General features: G+C 39.3%; 1 protein-coding gene across 1 annotated transcript; it reads left to right on the top strand.

Annotated features, from left to right (window-relative positions):
* The first annotated feature begins 1,300 nt into the window (after window positions 1-1,300).
* On the top strand, window positions 1,301-27,116 carry rasa2 (RAS p21 protein activator 2). Its single transcript, XM_070905589.1, has 24 exons — window positions 1,301-1,373; window positions 4,439-4,562; window positions 9,381-9,484; window positions 9,591-9,685; window positions 11,988-12,064; window positions 15,185-15,268; window positions 16,640-16,712; window positions 16,834-16,910; window positions 17,430-17,531; window positions 19,681-19,834; window positions 20,114-20,262; window positions 20,709-20,823; window positions 21,113-21,187; window positions 21,420-21,543; window positions 22,302-22,408; window positions 22,507-22,590; window positions 22,853-22,930; window positions 23,037-23,110; window positions 23,361-23,467; window positions 24,384-24,466; window positions 24,990-25,198; window positions 26,013-26,116; window positions 26,667-26,847; window positions 26,989-27,116. The coding sequence occupies exons 1-24, from the start codon at window positions 1,316-1,318 to the stop codon at window positions 27,017-27,019; spliced, it is 2,469 nt and encodes an 822-aa protein (XP_070761690.1). The 5' UTR covers window positions 1,301-1,315; the 3' UTR covers window positions 27,020-27,116.

Below are 27,116 nucleotides of genomic sequence, written 5' to 3'. Positions count from 1 at the left end.
GTATCAAAAAACTAGTGAACTAGTGTGTGCTACGTGTTAACAGGACACTAATATAATAGGTAATACATAGAAATTGGTTATAAAAATTAGAATGCATACCTGACTGCCCTTTCAGGCTCCCTGGTACTATCAGCGATGAGGCTCAGACCTGTGTTTTCACCAACCAAAAGCAACATCACCTTGAAAGAGAGGGCAACAATACAGGATGTCACGTTTTCATTCAAAGGAAATATTGTAATGGGATTTGAATACAGATGAATAAACTATCTTCATAAATAAAAAAACATTATATTTGAGAGAACTGTAAAAAATTGTTTATTGCTTACTCAAGTTAACTGATATTAAAGTACAGTATATTCCAATGAAATAAGCACAGTGTTTACACAGTGATCGAAAAATCTGATAGTGAGTATCACCTTAGCTATCCAATGAACTATCCTAATAGAAACCTGTGAAACAGGTAAGACACAACCTCAATCATACATAACAACCTGTTCAATGAAAATGGCAGAGAAAAGCGTTACAGGATGTCATTTACACAAACATGTATGAAACTGCGATCAAATAAGCTTCAAATGGTATTTGCAATGGATACTGACATCCTTTATTAGTAGCGTAATGCTACTAGAAGTTTGAGAGGCACTTTTCTTATCCTTTGGTTGAAATCAAAATTGGCTATACATTAGCCTGCTGACTTTTTTTCAAGAGAGCTAGACAAATGATACACTAGCTAGCTATTTTAGAGTCATCCCCATTTAAATATAATTTGTGTACATTTTTTCTGATTAATTAATTATTTAGTAGTGAAAGCATCCCATAGTGAAATTGTCACTCAATTCTTTAATTGAATTTCACCAGTCCTGAAATTGTGTGTGCTCAGATATTTGTTTGAGAGCAGCGGTAATTTATTCACACACCCGCTGACAGACATCTGCTACATACAAGCATGTCATATACGCGCACAGGGTTAACCTATGTCACCGGAGTCCAAGATTAGCTAGCTAAGCTAGCTTCACAAGTCAAAGTATCAGTTCGCCGCGAGCATTATCGTTGCATAATCAGCGACACTACAGAGAGACCTTAAATCTCCTTAAACTCCTACCATCTTCAGATTGAAGTACTGGACAAGGGCAAAGCAAGTTCGACTTTTGAGGAAGCTTGATATTTCTCCAAACGTTTTAAGGCACCAGTGTGTACGGGACCTGACGTGACGCGGCAGTGGGGCTGGCTTTCCTCCACTCTGCCTGCATTCATAAACGGATATGATAAACCAGCGCTGAATACACCGGAGCAGCGACAACAGTCAGCTCTGACCATGGCGGAAGAGGACGACGCGAGGATTCGGATTTTACAGAGCCTGCGGGGTAAAATATGTAAGTCTGACGAGCCGATGTTTTCCGTCTCTCACAGAGGGAGAGAGGTCGGTAGAACAGGCGAGCGCGAGAGGGGAAGCCGGAGGGGCGCGGCGTGCTATCAACAGTCGACAGTGTGGAGGCAGAGACAGCCAGTTCATCTGGTCGGTCTGCTGGCTGGTGGTTAACGTCAAGTTAGCCTAGCGTGCTAGCAGCTGCTACTAGCTTGTTGTGAATGATTTCATTCATCGAGCAGAGCTCCGCGACCGCCAGTTAAGCTGTTCCAGCTAACTGGGTGGTTTTTTTATGCGTATTAGAAATGTTTTCAAAATGCGGGCGTTTTGTGTGGACTTGAGCTGCCCCGTAAGCTAACGTTAAGTTAACGTTGGTGGAAAAGTAGGCTAGCCACTACTAACCGCTTCAGTCCATCGTCACTAACCCATTCAGTTATAACGTTACTCACTGCAGGCATCTGACAGTCAGGTAATTTAGCCATTGTTAGATTATTATAACATTATAACAATTTCAACGACAACTTAAACTTAAAACGCAACGTATATCAAATAACGTGTCAAGCAGCAAAGTAATGGTCACTCACCATTTAGAGTTTAATGTTAGCATCTAAAGTTTTTCATTCAGACACACTAACGTTAAATATATACGATAACCCGGTAACGTTATGTCTCTGTAACTTACTAGTGTCAATCATTGCACATTGTATCACAGCGGTATGTTGATTGATGGGTGACGAAGTGACCAACCTGACTACTTGAGTTAAAGTCCTGTCTGAATACACAGTTTCTTTTAGCTCGTCTCTGAATCTTCAGTCTTTGCTCTCTGACCTGCATGTGGAGGCATTAATCTAGAAACATGTTAATGCAATTATCATGTCTCATCATTTGCCACTGCGTTAATGATTAAAACATCCAAGAGAGTGAGGCAAGTTGTCATGCCTCCGTCACCAAATAGTCTATTTCGCAAGCAAATTGCCCCAGTGTAGTTATTTATAATATTAAAATAGTCATGCATCTAACAAGATTTCATATCGGAAACATTGGCTCTAAAGTCAAATACCTAACAAGCCAGTTTCCTCATCCTCGTTCACAGGTGGGGCTGGTCCAGTGGAGTACCTGCCTACTGTGCGCCTGTTTTGAATGTTTGAATGTGTAAATGTGTCTTTGCCAACTTCACTGAAATTCAAGAAGTGTTTGGCTGCTCTCTCCAAAAGTTTCAGCCATCGCTAACATCTTGAGAATCAAAGTACACAAGCTGTACTGGTTCCCATTATGCACTTTTACTCGTAGATAACAGGGTGTATCAAATCTGGTATATGCTGCAGCAGATTTGATTATTCTCAGTTTTAACACGCATCCATTAGTCTACACCCACTGCTGCACCATACTCTCTGTGTTGGTGTTTGAGGTAATTGATTATGGTTTGGATTAAATTTGCCCTAGTGGCATTGCTTCATCTCAGAGGGGAAAGTAAAATTGTTTTTGTTATTTTAAGTATATTACATGTTTGACAAAACATTATTTTTAACATTTATGTTTCTAAAGTAGTTGTAGACCATGCCATGAGCTATAAATGTGGCTTAACTGTATGCATGTACTGTAAGGCGAATATAGGGTAACTACTAGTATGCATAGGCACACAATAGGAAGACAACAGTTTCACTACTATGAATTAATGAGAAAACGGTAAGCAGAACAAAATAGAGGAACTATAATGGCATGTAACTCACTTTGCAGTCTTACGAAACTCCATTCTTCCTCGTTCACACTTTGTCCTTTTTCCTTTAGCCTACATCAATGGAGGTGGCGTTCTGTGAAGATGTATTCTTATAGCAGTTTTTAGATGTGTACTTTGATATATGCCCTTGTGTGCTTCACTGTCAGAATAAAATAAGGAAGAGCCCAGTTGTTAAAGTGACAAAGCAGTCTTCAGCTAACACAGGTATTGTTTAGGAACACTCTCTAACCTTTAGGTCATGGTGTTCACAAGGTGACATGCTTCTCTTTTAGTGGAAACGTTTTTGAAGAGAGATGGCAGTAGGGTTGGTTAGCCAAAGTATACCGTATGTGTTTGTGTCTGCGAGCATATGTTCTTGTGTGCTCTACTCCCACTAGGTCATCCTGGTCCAAGCTTAGTGACAACTTGGCTTTTTTCAGTGGCTGTTCCTAAGATTAGCCATACACCATTATTTATAGCCTGTTAAAAAGCTGATCTCACTTGTGGCTTTTCTTAATTAGGTCTCCATCTTGGCCTAGGGTAGCTAGAGGACCTGGCTTTGCCCCTATAATCCACCAGTCTAAATCTGACTCATTGTGAAGTTATTGATGGTGCTGTGTTTGAGTAACAGCCATTTAGATGTTCTGAAGTTTCAGGTTTAACTTATCTGTCTTTGATTCGATGATTGATTATGTTTGCGACGCAGTGTTGCACAAAACCCCATGGCATGTAATCTGGGTCTGCCTGCAATGTAATGGAAGTGTGTGTTACAAAGGTGTTTGTCATTTGTGAATCAGCGCTGTACCGTCACCATTGGCAGTGCTGAGGAAGTCAGTGTTTCATGTTTTTAACCACATAGGAGCCTCAAGTCTACTTCAGTTACATCCGCTCTGCAGCTTGCCCTGACAACTGGCACGAGCCAGTGTCCCCATATGAACATGAGGATGCTGAATGGAAAAGCTTATTTTAAAAGTGTACCGTGTATGATTGCTATCACATGTGCTTATATTGATTAAGATTAGCTTGTACTGACTCAGCTTCAGTGAAAATAACGCTTTTATTGAAGACATTTCTTTTCCATTTTTGATCAAGATAACCAGTAGGTTAACGTTTTGTAGCTTTTCAAAGTTGTCAGACTCTAGGACTGCAACTTGTGTATTGCAGTGAATTAGCAGAGAACCTCTTTAAGGTACACATTTCTTGACATGTCATTTAGTTCGTTTCACAGTCAAGCATACCATGTGCATATGTGTTTTGTAAATAATTGATAATTATTTAATTTTCCTTTTAACTTGGGAAAAAGTGCTGTTATTTTCAGTCGAGATAGTAACGATGTTCTTCTCTTGTTGCTACAGGTGAAGCTAAGAACCTAGGTCCAGTCTCAGGTCCAAATCGACAAAGGGATCTCTGCACCTTTTCCACTATAAGTCTGGATCAAGAGGAGGTGTTCCGCACCAAGGTGTTTGACAAAAGCGTCAGGTAAGCAGGTTACTCCTGAAACTTCTTAAATGCGTGGAGTACATTTTCATGTTGATTACATTTTCAAACCCCATCTTCTGATTGTCTTACTTCCTCTTGGGGTTGCAGTTTTACAGCTGGTGTTGAATATGTTAGTATGACGGTAAACTGTCAACTTTCACTTTTTTCTTTAGTTGAATATTAGGAGTAGTATCTGTGATACTACTACTACTAAGCAGCTTAGAAGAAGAAACCTTATTCCTGTGGGGAAATTATTGCAGTTGTTATTTCAGCGTCTTTGGTTTTATCATGTCTAGTCATTGCACACCTCATCTGTAGCAAGTAGTGTTGGCTATACAAGACATCCAAACATCCCTCTGTTTATGCACAGGCGAAGGTTTCGGGTTCAGTGTCTTTATTTGTGCCATTTCCTCCTCAGAATACATTTTTGAACTAGTAGTGAACCTTTTGTAAGTTATTAGATGTGTAGCCTACAATCTGGTCCATCAAGTAAAAATGTCAAACCTTCACAGATTTACAAATGTGACTGTTTGCTGTCATTCTCTAAATCTTTTATATCATATAATGAATGCCTTTGTAGTTTGACTGTTCATATGTTGGAGCTGAAGGGGTCATTTGTCATTTTATGACACTTTGATTTATTTACTGAATAATTGATAGATTAATTGATAATTAAGTCTAGTAATATTAATGTACAATGACGTAAATCAGTTGGGGAGGGCTGGCATAGAGCAAGATAACACCACTGCACTTGCCTTGTAAATGTAACCTGCTAATGCAATGGTTTCATTGTATACAGTATATACATCCTTTTCTGGGATAAAAGCTTGATGAGTGCTTTGTATTTGAACTGGGCACCTGTTCTTCTGGATGTAAAACACAGCTTACTCAAATGAAATATAGAGAATGGCATGGTCTAGAGCGTTTTGGAACATTACTGTTGGCTGCTGTTATATATAATTTACACTTTGTTTTAAGAATCAAAGTCAAAACTAAAGAAAAATCAAAAATAACCTGTTGAGGAAATCTCTCATGTGGAAACAGTCATACTAAACTCTCAATGAGTCATGTTTGTTGCAGGCCGATCATGGGAGAAATGTCTGTAAGATGTGATCAAATTAGTGAATTTCAGATCAAACTGTCAATACGTGACTCAGAGCTGTATGTGTGCAGGGTACCATTTTAGCTGGGAAACATGAAGTGATTCAGACTGAAATTAGCTATTTTACCAATAGCCACATGTTCACAAGCGGTTCAGAGAAAGGTGTGGGAGATGGGCACCAGGAAACCTTTCGGTTTTCTATCTACATCATTGCACATCTCACTGTAAACATGGGCCTGCCTTCTCTAGGTATTTCACAACAGCTCTTTTTTTCTCTCCTGATTTCGGTGCCGTTCAAAAGGATTTTACAGTCTCTGAGGAAGTGTGTCCTCCCACGCTCTCCCCTGTCTTTGTCTCTGTGTCACTCTACCTTAGCCTCTGTTTAGCATATCTTAATAATCACTCAAATGTGGCCCACTGTGTTTTTTTTATTTGATGGTGCTTGACTCATGCCTGTTGTATGGGCTCCTGTTTCTAATGGTTTAAAGGCCGTATGGAAGCTCTAATTGCAGCTAATCCCTTGGATAGAGCAGGCATGTTCAAACAGTTGTGGTCAAGTGGCTCTACCTTGCATTCTCACGTTATTTAGAAGCTATGAGGACAACAGAAGTGAAGGTAGTACAGCGGGTTTGAGTGTGTACAGAATAGGGAGGTTATAAGTGCATCAATCCATGTGGTGTTGAGGAGGATGTGTGGGAGTACACTGGATGTGTTGGCCAAACCCTGTGCGGAAGTGTCAGGCAAGATATTTCACCATCCAAGATGCATGAATTATAGTGGAAGACATCAGTGCAGGGATTGAAGAGCAGTAGTTCCCTCAATACTAGCAGTGAATACAGTTATGCCTATTTTCAAGGCTGATTTCCAGGTCCTGGTTCAATTTTTAAAAACAGAGGAAACGGAACTGTAAAGCATAATTTATTAAGCCACATGACCCATAAACTCCAGTAATGTTTGACAGGCAAACACCTGTGAGTGGTACTCCTTTAGGTTATTTATATATATTTTTTAAAACTGGCCTACGTATCCACCAAGCAAGTGTCTACCAAATGAACACTTTGTCCAAACTTTGTCAACTTAACTGGCCTAAGATGACTTGTAAGAAAAATTTGAAAGATAGCGATTGCTGATTTACTTGAACATATGAACGGTTAATCCAGTACAACTGTCTAAGTACTGTTCAGTCTGTTTGGGACAGGTGGCCCAGCTGCAGGCAGCACGTACATTGAGGTAGTGCTTAACCTACAATCGGCTATGTCAGATCAAGCTGTCTAGCTCGCGTTCTTGGTCGTGAGGTAGATATGTTGGCAGGACTGAGTGGCACAGATGCTTGAGCCCTCTGTGTTTGTGCCAGCTCCTACAGGGCAGTCAGTCCTGCGCTGAACGGTAGAGATCTAACCACTTTGCTGCTAGACTAGGTCATACAGTATTGTAGCACACGCTGTTTAATGATTGGAGTTTGCATGTTCTCCTTGTGTCTGCATGGGTTTCTTCTGGTTGCTTAGGTTTCCTCCCCACAGTTTTAAAGACATGAAGCTTATGTGGACTGGAAACTAAATTTGCCCATAGGTGTGAATGTGTATCTGTTTGTGAGTGTTAGCCCTCCAGTGGACTAGCAACCTGACCAGGGTGTACCCAGCCTCTCGCTGAACACATTGATAACAATATTTTTCTGATATTGATGTATATCCCAACATGGCAAATGTATGCAAAATTACCTCTAAGATAATCAAATTGATGTTTAATGCAATTATATCAAACACAAATCATTAATTTGAACTACAGACATCTATGAAATTATACCACAATATGATATGTCACCACATAATGATTCACTGAAAGTTCATGTATGGCACTGCACATTGTTATTAGGTATAACGGATGGATGGATGCTTATTATTACTAGTGGAAAGACCCTTCCTTCCCTCTGTCTTGCCTGTTTGAGGGTGGAATAAAGGTGTTTCTCAGTAGATTGTTTTTTATCTGCCTGTTCCTTTCAAGCACTTTAAAAAGTCTGCCCTATTTCATTTTTCTTGTATTCTTGTATGTATTTTTGTCACTTTCCAGACTCGTCCCAGCTCCAACTTCACAGATCTGTTTTGTTAATTTTTTTTTTTGGGTGACCAACTTTTTAATTTCTCTTTCCAATTTTAATTTGGTGAGGGTACAGGAATATAACACAAACGAGACTTCACAGATGATTATTAAAGGGTTTGTACACTGTTAGACTGCATGTTAAGGAAATGACGAGAAAGGTTTTGGAGAGAATGGATGGCAAAAGTGACAGATTTAAACCAACAACAAGAACATTCCCCACAACCCTGATGAGTCATAAGGGCACCCTGTGTTGTCCACCTTCTGCTCAGACGTTCATTTCCCAGTAAATTAACAAATCCTGTGTTTCTGATAGTTGCTCAAATAGGATAATATTATGACGTAATTACTGGAGCACAACACCAGGTTTATTCAGTCATTGTCTATTTTTTCCCTACATAATCTAGGACAATAAACACAACCTTGTTTCACAGAAATTGCATCATCATTTTAACCCAACAGCAGTACATTACATTAGGCCAGGTGGACATTAAAGATGTAGTTGAGAATATTGCAAATCGGAAAAACATAAAATGACTGTAGCCGTTTGCACCATGCAACACTATACAACTATTTGATACTGATTGCATCACCCAGATTACTTTATCATGTATTAGCTTCAATCAGCAGCTACTGTAAGTCATTGTCTTGGTCTGTCCCAGCAATTTTCATAAACAGAGTGCACATGCACACCTGCTGGATACAGAGATCAAATACTATAGACATGGTAGAGCAGCAGGCATAGATGTGGATGAACGAGGTCCTCAATAAATTGCATTGACAATTTTTCCACCTTGTTTTAAGTGAGTACGATTTTTGGACTCAATAAAACACTAAATTAATATGATTTTATTTTCATTTTTCAATATAGCATTTATCACAGAGACATTTAAAAAGAAGTTGTAGACTACACGAAATTTAGTCTTTTTTTAATTGGATAACATTGCACAGAGTCAAGAATCAAGTGTCAAGCTTAAAGGGAAATTCCAGTATTTTTAAACCTGGGCCCTATTTTTTATGAATTTTGGTGTCTAAATGAGTAATAGTTTCCAAAAGTTTTGGAAGTGCTCCAGTAGATTGCCTCAGCCAGCAGCCGCGAAACGGACCACAATGGCTGCAACGTAATCCTTGTGGGCAACTGCGCCCGTCAAAAGTACTTCCACCAGAAACACCTCTCGCAAGATTTCAGGGTGAGACTTCTTCGTGAGCAAGACTCCCGTTTCTGGTTCAACAAAAAGGATCTTACACTTTAACAGAAAGGTCGATTTCTGTAGATCTTAGAATAACAATCTGAGCCTGTCAGTGGCACAAACAAGCACTTTTATTGGACGTATTTTTCACAGACACAGTTGCCCGCAAGGATTATGTTGCAGCCTGTTCTCAGCTGCCAGCCAAGGCGATCTACAAGACCAATTCCAAAACACCAACATTTGTAATATAAAAAATAGGGCCCAGGTTGAAAATACTAGAATTACCCTTTATCAAATCATCAATTAAGCCTACCTGTATGTGTCATGGCTCAAATAAGGTAATCAGGCCATAGCCACAAATCGGGCCACAGTTTATCACACACACAAAAGATGCAACCTTTTACTAATTTAAACCTCTACCTTTATTTACAGCCCTTTCTATGGAGAGGACTTCTACTTTGAGATCCCACGTCCATTTCAGTGTTTATCCTTCTACGTTTATGCCAAGAGCGTTTTCCAAAGGGACCTACCTGTTGGTAAGTTGCATTAAGTAAGGCACTTACACAAGTATCTCTTCTCATGCGAGTGGATAACCTGCAGTTTAATGTGCGTGTGTGTGTGTTTGTGTTTGTGTCTTTACAGGCAAGGTGTCAATCCGGAAGGATGACCTGTGTAAATACAGTGGGAAGGAGCACTGGTTTAGTCTTCAGCCCGTAGATCCTAACTCAGAAGTCCAGGTAATTTCTAGGAATATTCAGTGTTTTAAAATTTGGCCCTCGATTTATAGCGTATCTCATCCTGATTTTAATGTAAAACACATTGGGTTTGACTTTGAATTTCTCATGCTTGGAAGTTGCCCCTAAAAGTTTTTGATAATGAGACTGCACTGCTCCCTTTGGGCTCAGGTGATGCATGCTTTCACAACTTGCAGCACCCCAACATAACAAGCAGGAAATTCACTTGCACGTAGTGTAAAATTTGCATAAAGATAAGATCATTTCCATGTCAAAGTAAGGTTTAATAAGCTCTGTCCAAGCTGTCATGTTTTTTTATAGTTTGAAAACATGAGACAGGCTTACCTCTGTTCACTGATTGGCTGCTACTGTCAGCCCCCACTCAAAAACTGAATGCAAGTATCACAGCAGTCTGGTTGCAGGAAAATGAAATCCAATATGCAAGACTTGAGTTTGGAATGTTTTTGGCAGAGTCTTGATGTCATGACATGAAGGAAGTTAAGTATTTCTGAGACTTCATTACTTTTGAACAAGAATCCTATACCTAACAGGATTGCATTGCGACCATTTGCACATCCTAAACACTTTAGTGTGTGTTGTGAAAATAGCTTGACAAACTGGTGGCAAATGAGATTATGACAATAGGTGGCTTTTAAGCCCACATCGTTGGAAAAATGCCACTACTTAAACTTTTTTGGCGTCGTCATTATTTGAGTCACCAGCCAAAACCAATAAATCTGGACTACGATTTCTGCACGTTGTCTTTCAAAAGTCTGAATAAAATTCATGAAGTATTTGTCGTTAACATAGTCCCATCTTTTCTATCATGCAAATCTTACAGCTCCGTTGTTGTGACTGCATACAAGATGGTCACTTAGAATTTGCATACAGCCTAAATACAGGTGGTCATTGTTTTATACAACCAGTATGTCAACTGGACTAAAGCCTGAGTGGAAATATTCTAATGAAGTCAATACTCTGTAAGGTTTGCAAGGTTGACAACTAATGCCATTAAGTTCTCTATGAATCATTTGATCAACAAATTTGCTGTTAAAATGAAGACAAAGACTTTTTTTGTAGTCAGCTTGCTGCCGTAGCAGGCAATAATTATTATGATACTATAGCTATCGTCTTGACTTATGAGGTGTTTTTGGGCCTTTTGTGTTGAAACTGCATTTTATTGATCATATTTTCAGGAGTGCAGTTTTAGTTTCTATCACATACAAGGCATGCATGTGGGTTGTTCTATATCAACTGTACATTTCTTTGATCAGATCAGTTTATGTGGTCTGCTTGTGTTGGGTGAAACTACAGCACACTACCACTTCTGTGCTGCTGTAGCTAACGTGTTGACTCTAGCTGCCATTAGCCCACGCCAGACTATTCTGGGTTTGTGCTGCTACACTGATTCACTCACAAGTAGACACTTTCAACTGCAAAGTTACATCAGTGAGTGATGGAGGTGTTATTGCATTGCCTCTCTGGCTTGGTTTGTAGTCAAACAGGGGCTGTGTTTGTACCCTGTGAGCAGCTCATATTCCAGTGAACCTGCTCAGCTAGTAAAGAAAAGTGCAGTGGTAGAACAAACAACACACACTTTTTTTTTTGGGCCATATTAATTACCTAAAGGGAAGGATAGGTAGTTGAAATGCTGGTGATATTGGCTCATTTGGTTCCTTGCAAAGTAGTTAGGATTATATTGCTTTAAAGGCCTATCTTGCACCAAAAAGAACTACTTGCCATCTCAGCCAAGTGCTGAATTGCAGAGACCGAGTGCAAGTGTGTGGGCGTTTTGTTTAGCTCTCCCTCTCTCTCTCTCTCTCCCTCCCTCTCTCTCTCTGACACTTCCGAAGGCGAGACCGGCAGCCTTCACCACATCCGACCCCGTAAAGATCTCTTTGAGTGATGACAAAATTTACAGCTGCTGTGACTCTTGTCACACATGTTACCTCCATTAACCTAAACCTACATGAAACATGAGGCTGAGCTGGGCCACAGGTTTAGGAGAAGGCCTAGAGAATAAAAAGACACAATGTAAGAAAAGACAGCAAGAGAAATTGTTTCAAATAAAATGCAATGAAAATATTTTTACATATGTAGCCAAATTAATAGAATATTAGGATTAGTGATTAGGTGGGTTGGAGGAATTGCATTTTGGATATTTTCTCACAAGCACATACTACAACCCACATATCAACTTGGGATTCGACTTTGAAACTTCTTACTTGTGTGTCAGACTGAGATCTCATGACTTGAGTCATTTGTGACTTCTCACCAGTCACTCTCCTCTCCTCATGTTCAACAGGGTAAGGTTCACTTGGAGATGCGATTGAATGAAGTGATCACAGAGAACGGCTCAATAGGTCAACACTTGGTAGTCCGGTGAGTACCAATATTCCCTTGTTGCCAGTCAAGTGAGGTCGAATCCAGCTGGTTGTCTTTATAAACTGGGAATGTTGGCAGGGAATTTAAAATCAAGGTAGAATTTTAAAAGCTGAGAATTAAACCAAGTGAGCACCTCCGCTGGCCTAAGATCAAATCCTGACTGTTAGAAGAAGTGAGGTTTATTTATACAGTTCTTTTAAGAACAATAGAGTTTATGCCTAAGTGTTAAACATAAGGGGATCGGGTATACATGTATTCACATGTACCTTTTTTATGTCTACACTCACGTGTAAAACAACTACAAAAATAGACTAAGCCTGCAATAACATGAAAAGGGGAAAGCAAAGAGACAGTAGACATCTTGTTTGAACCCTTGTTTATCCTCAACTATTTGAAAGATAAATACAGTGGACAATCAGGAATCAAAGAAATAAATACAGAATCATGCAGGAAATTGCCAATTATTAATCAGGTTTTTAAGTTTCGCAGACTTTTTTTTTCTTCTTTTAGTTGTGTGGTGTGATGGGGAACGCAACAGAGTCTTTGGGAGTCTTTGTCCACAATATTCCCAAAACAAACAATGTGTATTATAGCTTTGTTTCACAGGCAGTAACAACAACTATAGCTCACAGACTCAAAACACAATAACTCTTCCTGTTCTCTTCTGAACTGCAGTGACTACAGCCAGTCAGCCAATTATTCAACATCTGATGTCCAAAAATAAGTCAGGAAAATATCTAATTCTGTATCCAAATTGGAAACATCTCTTCTTAATTGTTCAGACAGAGCTGTATGAGAAAGAAACCAGAAAGAAATGTGTTAAAGTTCTTATCAAAAAGGAGTCATCATTGATAAGGTCTTATCGCTCAGCTCTCAGTGGGTTGTTTTAGGTTTTATGTGTCACAATATTACTTTATCACCTGTACATTTGACATCGAAAAGTTGTTATAAGCAAGGACATCCGGTGTGGCGATGTAGGGAGTGGGCGTCCTAGAAATCATTCTGATAAAGTTATGCTCTCATATTAAGTGTTGAAAGAGATGTCAGGAGCAAAATTACTACATTGATGGTGTATTTGCAAAATTGTATTCAAACCTGTTACGATATTTTCAGGTGCGTCACTTTGCTCAGTCACAGAATCCAAAGTTTCCTCCAAAGTCGGGGCTCAAATCTATTTTGGACCCCCTGCCCCCAAGGGGGCCTTATATCCTGCTTCTTTACCATTCTCCCTTGATTAAGACCAAAGTAGGCTGGGCAATTGCAATTGGGGAACCTTTCCCAGAGGACACTTGGGATGCTGTGAAAAGCATAAACTCAGCTTGATTCAATTTAAAGTTCTCCTTCGTATCCCCTACTCAAACGCCAAACCCTCGCAAATGTATCCTCATTTAGATAAGACTTTGAGTCAATAAGCAACCACAACCACTGAACATTAAAAAATATTATAGCATTTGCATCATTATTGGCAAGAAGAAGAATTTTATTAAACTAGAAATTACCAGCCCCTCCTAAGACGTCCCTTTGGCTTAAAGACGATGATGTTTATGAATCTTGAATCTTGATCCAATACATTCAGAATAATAAGAGTCTTTTCAACTGTATGTGAAGAGATCTAAATCTATCCGTTTACTACAAATGTATTTTGTTATTTTAATGTTGTTTGTTTATTATCAGTACCCGTATCATTACACTCTTTAAATTGGATATATTATAGGGCTTGATAAAGAGGCCTATTTGCATATCAGTGTGTATATCAGGCCTCATGCTGTTTACGTATGTTGTTTTGCATCCCCCATTCATACTTGGAGAGCAGGGTAATGAGGAGGAAGTGATGGCATCTGAGCAGGAAGCCTGCGCTTCTCACACTGCAACCGCGTTGGTTTTCTGCTGCCATCATTCACTGTCTCTCAGATTGTTTTGTTCATAACTGTCATCTGCTCACCCTCAGCTCTCTCAATATGTGAATAGATGATGAACACTGCAGATTCTCTTTTCAGCCTGACCAGACAAGGTAGCAAAGTTAAAAATCAAGGAGGTCAAGTGTATCATTTGCACACTTCTAGTCATCCCGTTGCAGTGTGATTAGTCACCAGAGATGGTCAGAGCAGAGCGAGATGGGGTTGAGTTAAAAGAGAGATGCAAAGGAGACTATAGGGATTATTGTCATGACACCCTGAAAGATGATACACAAACATCCTGACATTCGCTCTGCTTGGCTTCTCCCTCTGGCCTCACTTAGTGATGGGCTGAATTCATTCTTATTCTCCGGTGACTCCTGCTTAGCAGCCACATCCTGTTTAGGGTGCCTACAGTGTCTGTTTGTTGTCACCCGAAACACCTGTGAAAAAAGCAGTGGTCCCTGTGTGACACAAGCCGAACATAAGGGCAAAGCACTACTTCTAAATGAACACTGTAGCACCAGTTTATCAATGCGTACTGCTGTTTTTATATTGTTGACAGTCTGATGATAGCTTTTACACCTCCACGTCTAAGAATTGAGGACTTGGCAGAAATGTCCTTTTTAAATAGTGATCTTGATGATTGATGCCAGATTTAGCAAGCCTGAGACTTGATAAACTGGACAAAAATTAAATGGAGGAAACAATTTTGCATAGCGACCAACTTCATAGCAATATGTTGTGTCCAATGTTGCTTCTAGGCCTCATGACCAATTTGTTTTTGAGATATGATGCATTGTTTCGGATATTGTTCTTCCCATTGTAATACAGCTGCGCCTTGTTCAAAACTCCAAAATTACCAAAAAAAAATATTTTTTTTGTTAACAAGTGTCCTGTTTCAAGTAAACCTCTTTTTTTACTCACCACCGTGATGATGCAGACTGTTGAGGGTTAATAGCAGTCGCATTTCCACTGAGGCATCTGTTGAACCAACAAGAAATATTTACCATTTATGCGTTCAAGACACAGTGTTGAAAGCTAACCTCTCCCAAGGTCTGGCTCACTTTAAAGTCCGTCAAGTCATAATTGATTAAAATATGAAAAGTTTTTATTTCAATAGTGGATTGCTGCTAATCTAAACTATGTAAATAAGTCAACTGATAATAATAATTATGATGATTAGTGGTTACCCTACTTGTGTCTTTGTGACCTCCTCCAGGATAATAGAGTGCCAGGGACTGCCTTTGATCAGTGGGCAGAACTGCGACCCGTATGCCACAGTGTCACTCGTTGGACCTGCAAGGTAACTTTGTGAATGCCACATAAACATAGATCATCATACACATATGGTGATATTCTTTGCATATTTTAAGGATAGAAGCAGCTTGTTTGCTCTTTTAAACTTTTTTTGCATTTTTTATACTACACAAGTGGAGAGTCCTACCAATTTCCTTAAATATACATTGTACTGTTTTTCAAACCAAAAGTTAAACGACAAAAAGCTAGAAAATGTGCAGAAACAAAACTAAACTGGAGAATGAAACCCATCAATTATTTAGTTGGTAAACATCACAATACTTGTTCTCCTGCATGAGCTGTCTGCTGCTCTGCTGCAGCTGTGAATGTGTCCTGCTCTTTAGGAACATTTTCAGTTTCAGTCTGGTTTGGAATTCAATGAAATGAATGTATTTAAAAGAGATTTAAATGAATTTGTAGAGCTGACTGACCGAAGCTCCTTAGTCAGAATATTATAAAGCGTCCGGGCTCTGCCTGTAAATGCCTGCTCACCTTTTGCCACTAACCTGGTCCTTGTTACTACATCATCAGTGTAACCAGGGGCCAGACCATGTAGTGCCTTCAATGTTAAATCAGCTATAATCAGTAATCAATAATCAGTATTTTAATAATAATAATGTATCAAATGACAGTGTGAAAGGGGTCGCTCATCTGCAGCTTCCCTTGGCTTTATAGAACTTAAGTCTCAGCTCATTGTTTAGCTGTCCGGCTAAAACTTTACTGTTTTGCTTCACTGTCACCGTTCTCATAACGTCACTGCAGATGCAGTTAGCAACTAGCTGGTGAACATAGTGGAGCATTTAGCAGCTTAAGAGCCAGATCTTTCACTCCAGGAGTTGATGGAGACCAAAAACAGAACTAAAAGCCAAATGAATGAAAATGTTGCTTCATAACTGTTGGATGTGTAGATGAGCAATAAGTTCGCTATATCAACTTAAAAAGTGATGCTATTTCTGTGTTGTGTTCACATCTAGTTTTTCTTATTATTTATTGCAGGTTTAACAATAAAATAAAATAAAATAATTTCTAAAACAAACTGAGCCAATGGAGGGCAGCTAATATCAGTGTGATATCTTTGATCCATTTTGTACCAACCTGTATTTACTAAAGGCAACTGAGGCAAAGGCAGTAGTATAATGAGCTGCAATGATCTAGTCTTGAGAAAACAGTTGAAAGCCATAGCAACTTTGTTTAGATCACTAGATTAAACGAAGACCTCATTTTGTAGCTGTTCCTCAATACAGATTTTTAAAAATGGCTGTAATATTGATGCAAAGAAAATAAAAACCAAATTTAAAAAGCGAGTTATTAGTAAGTAACCACAAACTATCATGAAAATTAGCTTTTGCTGATGAGTTTCGGTAATGTATCTCCTCAGGTCTGACCAAAAGAAAACAAAGGTAAAGAAGAAAACCAGCAACCCTCATTTTGAAGAGACCTTCTTCTTTGAGGTAACTTCTGCTACTACACATTTTACTGTCTAGCCACATCATAGGTTTGAATTTGTCTATTGGTTACATTACTTTTGGATTACTATTTGTATAAGTAAGCCAAGACATCTTTTGTCCTCAGGTCACACGGTCCAGCAGCTACTCTAAAAAGTCTCATTTCCAAGTGGAGGAGGAGGACATTGAAAAACTTGAGATCAAGTAAGTTGTTTTTTCTCTCTCTCTCTCTCTCTCTCTCTCTCTCTCTCTCTCTCTCTCTCGTTTCCCCTCTATAGTCTTGACGGAAGAAAAATGATTTCTTAACAACTTGAGGACAAATAAGTGAATTTAGATCTGGTGTGTTCTGACTACTGATAGAGAGCCTTGGTTTCTGGTTAAGGATATGTGGGGCTTCCATCACAGTGGACTCATAGCTCACTGGGTAAGACTAGACAGATTCGAAGGTAAACACTCATGCATGGTTTTGAGGTTTGGATTTGAGGTGGTGTCATTGCACGGGTATTGTATTGGCTTTTATGCACCAGGCAGGTAAGCACCACTCAGTAGTGAAATGTATTTTGTCCATTTTTGCCAGATTGGAGTTGTGTGGTTATGTGTTTGTGCTGAACACACACAGCAACACAGATATGTGTCTTATTTTATGTTTGCTGTAGTTTAATGTCAGATATTCATAGATGAAATACTTGTTTCACTTCCCATCCTCCTCTACCTTTTTTGCAGAGTTGATTTGTGGAACAATGAGAATCTGGCTCAGGATGTGTTTCTGGGGGAGACGCGGGTCCCTGTCAAGATCCTGCGAAATGACCACATCCACAAAGCCTGGTAAAAAGAAAATGTCTTTTTTAATTTCTAACATTTACTGTCCACCAGGAATGTAAACAAATACAAATGCATCATTCGGGTGTGAACAGATGATATGTTCTAAACAGACACAAACAGAATCCATATTTCTGCATTCATTTTTGGGGGGTTTTCTGTCACACAGTTTACACACTTTGCTACAAACGTCACACCACTTCTTTCTCAGAGTCATAACTCAGTCAAGTCGAAACACGGACATTATGCACATACTGCTACAATCTGTTGAACTCCCTCTGTACTGTGTTGGTGGTGATAAACATCCAAAAATCCATGTAGAAATCATAGAAAAAAGGCATTTCTTTTAACTCCAGATCTTGGGTCATATCCATTAGATTCAATGAGCTCTTCTGACCTCCAGTTCTGTTGCCACTGTTCTTTTCCACCCGGACCATTACCTGACTCAATCTACACTTTATATTTTTTATATTTTATACATATCATGCTTTATTATTTGATTAATTTACATTGTTAAAATATAATGTTATTCTGAGAGAGGCTATTCTTATACATGTAAATATAAATGACTGTAGAAAACAATTTAACACAGAAAATGAAGCAGTCTGGACGTTTCTAATAGCTTCTGGGGTAGACTGTGCTAACTTCCACTGTAAATATGAATACAGTGATGAAGAAATGTTTGTGAAATAAACACATACACATAATAGCATTGGATTACACCCCTATTATCTACTATCTGACATCTTTCCATCGATCTAACAGATGTTTAAAAATTGATTGAGGAGAACCACTTTTTTGTTGTTGTTTGTTTTATGTATACTTCTTTTCCCTACACGTCATAGTTCAAGCACCATTGTAAAACTGCCACTCTTTTCAAATGCAGTCAAATATTTTCACATACATAGGCCTGTTGTTTTGCCCTGAAGGCTTTCGTGTGCTGCCATGGCTGAAAATGAATAAGCCCATTTTAGAAGACTAGCATACCTATGCAGCATACATATATTACAGAGAGCTGTGTTTTTTAAATTATATATTTTAGTTGAAACAGGGATAGCCTGTTTCTTTGCTTATTGGACTGTGAAAACATAAGAGACAATAATGGAAATAACTCCAGGACTTTCTTGTTCTATCCCTGACAAAGTTTGTTTCTTAATAAATGTATTCAGTTGTTTGCAATAAGCAAAACAAAACAAAGCACTGTCACTCTGACGTCATGGCCCGGTCACCTTCCTCTTAACTAGTTCTTTACACCTAGGAGTCTTTCTGTTTAAGAACTCAGTCATGCTTATCCTTTTACGACACCTTGAACTGTGTGCTATTAAAAGGTGATATGTAAAAAAAAAAAAAAATCTTCCTAGATTTCGCAGGGTTCAGCAGTTTTTCCATTGTGTGGGTGCTTCCTAGCTTTGCGTCAGTGTAGGTGATATGGGATTATGCCAGATAACAATCTGTTTGTACATGAGGGCTGTGAGTTGAGTGCGTGGGTGGCTTTTTGCATGGTGGCAGTACCTCATGTCCTATGTTTATGCTGGAAATCGTCCATGCTGCACACATTAAAAACTGTTCAGCTTCATGGAATCAGTACAGGTGATCTGTTGACTTCTTCAGACAAGCATCTCTGTGCTTGTGTACCATGATTACAGATCAAGCAGCTTATGCCCTTCGTATGTAGCTGCAGCTTTTGAAGCACTGCAGTTCAACTCTGCATTTAATCATTTTGTGTTTTGCTCCACCTGTTGGCTTTTAGGGAGATGTGCATGCAGCAGAAATAAAAGCAATATTCTCATAAACAAAACAATTTATTTAACAAATCCTCTTCATTTACTTTTTTTTTGGTCCAATCAAGTTAAGATTTTTCCTTTAGCTGTTTTTTTTGTTTTGCCTGTGATAATTGGTACAGTTTGTTTCTGTTGTGTTGAGCAGGTGGTTTTAGGTCAGCAGGATCAATCACCAATTTTATAAAAGCGGCAGGGAACTTAAAATGATGTGGTTGTTTTAGGAAGGTTGTGTTTTGCAAGAGTTGAGGCTGACTTATTGTAATATCTGGCTGCCTTTCTTATGAGATTTGGGTCATCATGACATTGAAAAATATTTTGTTTTTCCACACATCACAGCGCAGTAATATGGTGTCTGTCTTCCTGTGGTCCAACAGGTATCTCCTTCAGCCCAAAGGGAACGGCAGCAAGTCAAAGTCTGATGATTTGGGATCCTTGCGTTTGAAGCTGACCTACATAGAAGACACGGTGCTGCCATCTGCCTGTTACACACCACTCTGCAACCTGCTGCTCAAATCCCCAGATGTGAAGGTAAGACAATAGCTCAAGTTACGCTAAATCCCAAAATGGGGGAAAACCTTTAAAAAGAATGTACACACCTGGTTTCAGGTAGTTACAGAATCTAGGTCAATGTACACTGATGCCATCCTGGGGCTCATTTAGGAGCCAAATGCTCTTAATAGATCATTCATAATGGTGTAGCTTTCCTTTGTGTGGCCCAGTCTCCTTAGTCATCAGATTCTTAAAATGTATTGAATATAATCAGTCGGTCTGTGCGGTCTCCTTTAACTTTCTCTTCGCCTCCTTCAGCCCATCTCGGCGTCAGCAGCACACATCTTGGGGGACATCTGCAGAGAGCGATATGAGGCTGTTCTGCCCACGGTTCGACTGCTGCTCCACCACAATCGCTTTGTGCCTTTTGTCTCTGCTGTGGCAGCGCTAGAGCTGGACAACACTCAGTGAGTACTCACACATGCATACGGCACAGGTACACAGTGGCATGTAGATGCGTAGGCACAAGCCTATACAGCTAAATGTTGCTTCTCTCGTATATCTGTAGTTTTTGTCAAAAAGTTAAATCTGAAACAGGAAGCAGCTCTGAAATATAAAAGACTGATTCCAAAATTAGGATGATTCAGAAAATGTCATACCTAGATGCTGAAATTAAAGAAGGAATGATGACCATAACAAAAATAAGAACTCGGTCATAAAAACATTTTTTGACTGTGAAACCTTAACATGCCGAAACACAATGAGGATACATTAATGATGATTATCTCAGTTGGTCCAAAACTATTACAAAAAAACAAAACAAAACTGTGATTTGATATTTCTTCAGGAAATGTGGTTAAAAATGGTTGTAATGTCTCATTAATGTTGGTGGAACATGTCTTTGTCCTTACAGGGAGGCTAACACTATATTCCGTGGCAACTCACTGGCAACACGCTGCATTGATGACATGATGAAGATTGTGGGAAAGAATTACCTGGCGGTTACCCTGAAGCCTGTAATAGATGAGGTATGAGTAACAAGGAGACACACACACACACACACACACACACACACACACACACACATTCAGTATAAATGCCAGAGTGGGCATGAGTCACAGAGGTCAATGTGGAAAATTGAAGCAGATGTGCAGGTGTAAGATTGTGAATGTCTGCAGTACTCCTACTCGTCATCTCCTGTTGTCCTTCTAAGAAAACAGGAATAAATCCGCAATTCCACACAACACAAAATCTTAATCTTTGTTAATTTCTCGTGAATACATTAGACCCTAATCGTTTGTTCTTTTAACTTCATAGATTTGTGAATCCAACAAAACATGTGAGATAGACCCCGTTAAACTAAAGGAAGGTGACAACGTGGAGGTCAACAAGGTAAATGCACTCTCTTGTAAACCTGAAATTCCTTTTGAAGTCCTGATTTTAAGCTTTGCTCAGTGTAAAAGGACTTCTCTGCTGTAGCGCTGCAGTACATTTATACACAAATATGTCATAAAACAAAATTTCATTTCAGCTGATTTCAGTGGCCTTCACCTTCAACATATTCGCTTTCCTCTCTTTATTAAATGTGTATGAAGTAGTACTAATGTTTTTGTTACCTCTGCAGGAGAACCTTCAGGGTTACGTCCAGAAAGTCTTTTCCTCCATCACCCAGTCCAGTTCCAGCTGTCCCCCACTCATGTGTGATGTCTTCAGGTCACTGAGACACTTGGCCTGCAAACGATTCCCAGGTAAATGCTGGAGCCTGTATACTGTAAGAGGCTACTGTGTGCAGCCACTTAGTCAGAGAAATTGTCAATGTCATGTCATGTGCATATAGGATGGTAAGATCAGTGATAATCTGTCATCACTTTAGGAAAGAAGATGTGTTATTTCTTCTTTTCCTCTGAAATTGTGAAACCGCTCAGTAGAACGCCAGTTTATTGTTCCGAAGACACTAAATATGTTGGTGGTCCCAAGTACCAGACCAAATTATTTTACAATTTATTTAAGTTTGCATATTTTCTCTCTCATTTTTTCTCTATGTATATTTCTGGTGTTTTAAGTTTACTGTGAGCTGCAGTATTTATTTTATTTCGGAGCACCCCATGAAGAGCTAAAGGATGGGCTCAGAGGGACATCATGGTTAGAGGAATTCACACAGATCTAAAACTGGGCTTTTACTAGACTTCTATATCAGTTTATTCACATAATGATTCATTTATATGTCAGTTTTAACAGATTAAATAGTTGAGCTTCTATAGAGTGTTATTGTTAATATACATATCTACCACAGGGTGGAGCAAAATGTTATTTGAGTTTCATCTTACAGTAGCTATATTCCGTCCAACCCCTGTATAAACATGCTAGAAACATTCCTAGTTAAATGCTAATTTAAATGTCATTCACTGTTGTTTTTCCCTATGCTTTACAAGACTTCCTTATCGCTTGACATGAGCTTGTTTTGGGAAGCCAGACTCCGTTGTCAGCATGTTCTTTGTCTCTACAGCTGACCCGCATGTTCAATACTCAGCTGTTAGCAGCTTTGTGTTCCTGCGGTTCTTTGCTGTTGCTGTCCTTTCTCCACACTCCTTCCAGCTACGTTCCCACCATCCCGTAAGTGCACAAACATTTAATAAATATACCGGAGAGCAAATTCACAAATGGTCTACACACAGTGCTTTGTTGTCATTGTGCATTTTCTTTCATTCTAGGATCCTGAGATTTCCCGTACACTCACACTCATCTCAAAAACGATCCAGACTCTGGGCAGCTGGGGTAGTTTGTCAAAAAAACTGGTAAGATTCATAGTAAAGAGAATGAGAAATTCTGTTTAGCCAGTTAAAGTAAAGTGAGAGGAAGAGTAGAATCATGATAAAGGCATTTGTGAAACTGATGAAACCATAGTCTGGGCTAAATCAAGAATAAGCTTCTGGTGTTTAATCTACTCTGTATATATGTGTGTTTTTGATTGTATAACTGTCATCAAACATTATCAAATGCAGTATTTTAATATCTGTCTCCTGTTGATTTAAGTCTTAATCTTTTCTCCTTTTATAGTCTAGTTTCAAAGAAACCTACATGTATGACTTCTTCAAATCATTCCAAGAAGACAAGTGCATCGAAAAAGTTAAAAAGGTATTTTATTTTATATAGTCAAAGGCCCATAGAGTGTGAATGTTTATGTATTTATTTATCATGTCAAATGGTTAGCGCTGATATCATCGTCAATTCTGCTTTCCAGTTTCTAGATGAGATCTCCTCTAATGTCAGCAAGGAGTCCAGTGGGCTGGAGGACGCAGTAGTTCTCAAGGAGGGGTGAGTGTTCATCATGAGCCTGGCCAGAATCAGAAATTGTGGTGAACTTGAAATTCAGATGAGATTTATTTCAGTGTAACTGGAGCCATGTTTCAGTATTTTTATCTCAGACCCGAACCATGTCATTTTTTTTTGTTTAATTCAAACAAAACAAAAAGAGAATACTGAAAATAATAATAATAATTTAATTTAATCTTTTTTTTTATTGGCTTAGTTTTTGAATCTCAATCTTGTGCTGTGTCCTTTTTAGGGAAGTACAGAAACGTACCCAGGGGAGAAAACGCCTTGGCAAGAAAAACTTTAAAAAGCGATGGCTCAGAGTGACCAACAGGGAGCTCTCCTACCACAAACACAAAGGTGAGACCAGTTTCTATCGTCTCCTACTCTCAACCAAATGTATTTTCATCTAGAACTTGTAGCATAACAGGAGACGGCTGCGTGCAGTGCTTTCTATCACCGTATCATTCTTGATACTACCACCAGATGGCACCAAAGTACAACAAGTAGTAGATTGTACATAAATATTAAGAGCCACAGAAATGATTGTGAATTTAAAGTGGGCATATCTAAAAAATAAATAATTTAAAAAAAGGACTTTTAGTAAATGTAAGTAAATACCATCTTCTCAGGGGATTTAAGGAAAAGCTGGTATGCTGTAGCGTGATGTATTAGAAAAGGAGGCTGTGATGATGAATTGAAGTAATTGTCTTTATCCCTTGTGGTGTCAAGATGTATCAGGCTGAACTTGTGTTACTATTTGACTTCTTACAACACACACAAACTCAAACTCTTATTATTTGATTGGTGCATGAGGGTCTGACCCATCAAATATCGACTTCGGTTCGTTTGACTTGCCTTTGCAAAATGTGGTACTTAATAACTAAATTGCATCCAGATCTTTTGGATTTGGTTTTGTTTTCATGATTCTTAAAGGTTTTTCAGGGACACCTCAACTATCACTAAAGTTATTGTACGGATCATTATGTATTGAATAAGATCCATTCTCTCTCTTTGTTGGGAGCCACATCATGCTGGCATATCATAGTGACTAGGTCAGATGTGTAGGAATCTTTATGACTGCACCATTCCTGCAGCAAACATAACTATGTGAATATTTTGACAGCGATTGAAGCCAAATGCAGTGCTTTCTTTGGGTTGCTAAAGTGCCATTTAAAATTTTTCTTAAAGCCTAAAATATAGGTTGTTGATACTTCTGACTATCACTGTGTATTGTTCTTGACACATATTTGACAGAATGACTTCTGCTTTCCAGGGAAAGAGGCCCTCTGCGTCATCAATGTAAAAAATATCCAGGCGGTGGAGAAACTGGATGAAAGTGCCTTTAACCGCAAAAATGTAAGCCCATTCCCCTCAGACACCCAATCATCACTTCTTAAGTTTGGCCCCTTTGGCTCTGGGGCTGAAGTTTTCATCACAGTTCCCCGAGTTGAAACAAACAAATGATGAAATGTTGAACTGGTAGTCTCTTGAGCATTTGTTGAACGTCTGCTAAATGAGTATAAATGGTTTGGATGTCATTTTGGAAGTTGTTTGTCTCTCCTCTGTACCTGGAAAACCTTGAACACTTGCAGCTTGAAGCATTTCAGACATAGAAGTATGGAAAATTATCAATTTGAACAAAATCTCCTGGAAATGTTGTCAAGTTTTAATGTGAAACAAAATTAATATCAGATGTGTGATGCCTGCAACATTTCCCCTGTAACAACCTCAGCTCTCATTGTAAGCAAAGACAGACATTTTTGATAGTCTTTTACATCAAACTGTGGGAAAGTCTGTTGAAAGTCCTGGAAATGACCTGGAAAATGGTAGGTGGTAACACTGCTGTGACCTAAACTCTTCTTTGTTTCTCTTGTCTAAGATGTTTCAGGTGGTCCACTCTGAGAAGCCTCTGTATGTGCAAGCAGGAAATTGTGTAGAGGCCAGTGAGTGGTTGGAGGTCCTGGGTCAGGTTAGTCGCTGCAACGAGGGGCGCCTGGCCACCTTCCACCCATCAAATTACACCAGTGGAGCCTGGCAGTGCTGCAAAAGCCAGAGTAATAACGCAGCAGGCTGTAAGCCCTGCACAACGTGAGTGTTTGCCTACATCATCACCAGGGCAAGAAATATGGTGTCTATAAAGGATTCAATATCACTGCTGCTGTTTTGTGGGATATGTGTTGCCACAATAAACACATAATAAAGTTGCTCACTGCTGTTTTGAAACTCTGCCACTTGTGGTAAATTTGACCAACCATGTAGATGCTTCCTCAAAGGCCCAGAGCTGTCAGTCATGTTGTTTAGAAAGAGTAGATTTGAGAACACACAGATGTAAACTCTCTAAAATGGCACAATGCAAAACTTCCACATTTGGATCATCAGCTGTAAAACACTTGCCGTCTTTTGCCATAAACTGATCCGTTTTTCATGTGTGGAAGCTTAGAGTCTTAACAGAGCATTGAAGCAGATTATCTTTAAGTTTGAAACATTTTTCCACCCTAGGAACCTTTTGTAGTGACTAAACCAAACTTTATTTTATGCTTTAGTACATAACTGCACTCAAATGTTTATCAAATAATCAGAAAATGCTCAGCATACCTTCATTACTTTTGGGGGCAGGCCTTTCTTGTTGGTTTTACTTTTCCACCTCTGCATGTCTTCTTTCCAACATCCCTTCAAATATTACACAGTTTCGCCGCAGTAAATTACAAAAACTCATGTGCAAAAAAATGTCTCGGGCAAAGCTGTCAACAAATTCTTGTCGCTCCTTTTTAAAAAGCTGATTTATTTTAGTTGTACACAGCACTAATCCCAAATCTGAATTGAAACGTCCGCCACATTTCTACTGTTAAAGGACAGAAAATACATCCAGATCTCCTTACACTTTTGTTCTCTCCTGTTTCAGCACCGTGCTGGCCAACCTACAGCTGGACATAGACTGTGACCGGGAAACCGAGAGAATTTTCTCCCTCCTTTCCTCCAACGACACCAAGCTCCAGAACATGGAGGGTCAGTGTTTGTTCATGAAATACAGAGCGAGCAGGATTTTAGGATCACACTTGTCGTCAAATGTCACAAAAACTACTAGTGGATTCCAGTCACTGTTGATCATGACCTGTAATAATTATATATATATATATATTCACAACTTGAGAAATAGAAGTGGCGTGATATGTTTTTCATTGTTTTGGCTCTACTCCAGCATGTTGGATAAGCAATTAAAACAATGACAGTGAGGTAAAAGTACTGACTTTCAGTTTTAATACATCCATGTTGGGTAAATAGTGTAGGACTACTAGCCCTTTTTGTACATAGTCCCCCAGTTCTGGAATATTCTCGCAGCACACAGCGATTGGCCGCCTGGGTGGAGGTGAGAAAGGAGCCAGGGTTTGAACTTCTTTCTCACGCTTTTATATTTATATTTATATGAACAAGTGAGTGCAACACTATGATGCCTTCCAGGAGAGACACTTTTAATTTCCAACGTGGTTGGACATCTGCTCGAGTAGAACCCCACCCTTAAGCTGCACTGTAAAAATGATGGGTTTCCTCTCTTTAGATGCATGTGCCAGTATGGCAGTGTACCAGGGCCCTCAGCGGGAGCAGGAGGATTATTCCAAGTTCACCATTCAGGAACCCAAAGAGACCTTTCAGACACTCAAACAGCTCCGAAACATCATGGAGGAACTTCAGCAGCAGCACAACATCAGGAGTGACACCGCAGCGCAGTATGGGAGCATGTAAGTCTGGACAGCTGTTACTGCATGTTACATTTGTACTGTAATACAAATACATACATTATTACTGCTGGGATCACTCTGACGTAGCTGCTCCTGCTCACAGGTAGATCAGGCTCATCTTTGTTGTCCTTTCTGTCTCAGGGACAACCCCATAGTAGGGAAAACCTCTTAACCAGGGAAGGTAGGTGTGGCCTGAAACCGCCATACCAGCAGGTGTCCGTACACCACAGAGAGCCGAAACAGTCCTTAAGGAGCTCCGGGAGTTGGGG

The sequence above is a fragment of the Enoplosus armatus genome, chromosome 5, assembly GCF_043641665.1.
Source record: "Enoplosus armatus isolate fEnoArm2 chromosome 5, fEnoArm2.hap1, whole genome shotgun sequence".
Lineage (NCBI taxonomy): Eukaryota > Metazoa > Chordata > Actinopteri > Centrarchiformes > Enoplosidae > Enoplosus > Enoplosus armatus.
This window is presented reverse-complemented; position numbering and strand designations above follow the sequence as displayed.

Bases quoted from the DNA above. Each gene is read 5' to 3' on its own strand.
- rasa2 (XM_070905589.1), top strand. From the start codon at position 1,316: ATGGCGGAAGAGGACGACGCGAGGATTCGGATTTTACAGAGCCTGCGG. The intron at 1,374-4,438 runs GTAAGTCTGACG...TTGTTGCTACAG, and splicing joins GAGCCTGCGGGGTAAAATAT to GTGAAGCTAAGAACCTAGGT. The intron at 22,591-22,852 runs GTAAGATTCATA...CTCCTTTTATAG, and splicing joins GTAGTTTGTCAAAAAAACTG to TCTAGTTTCAAAGAAACCTA.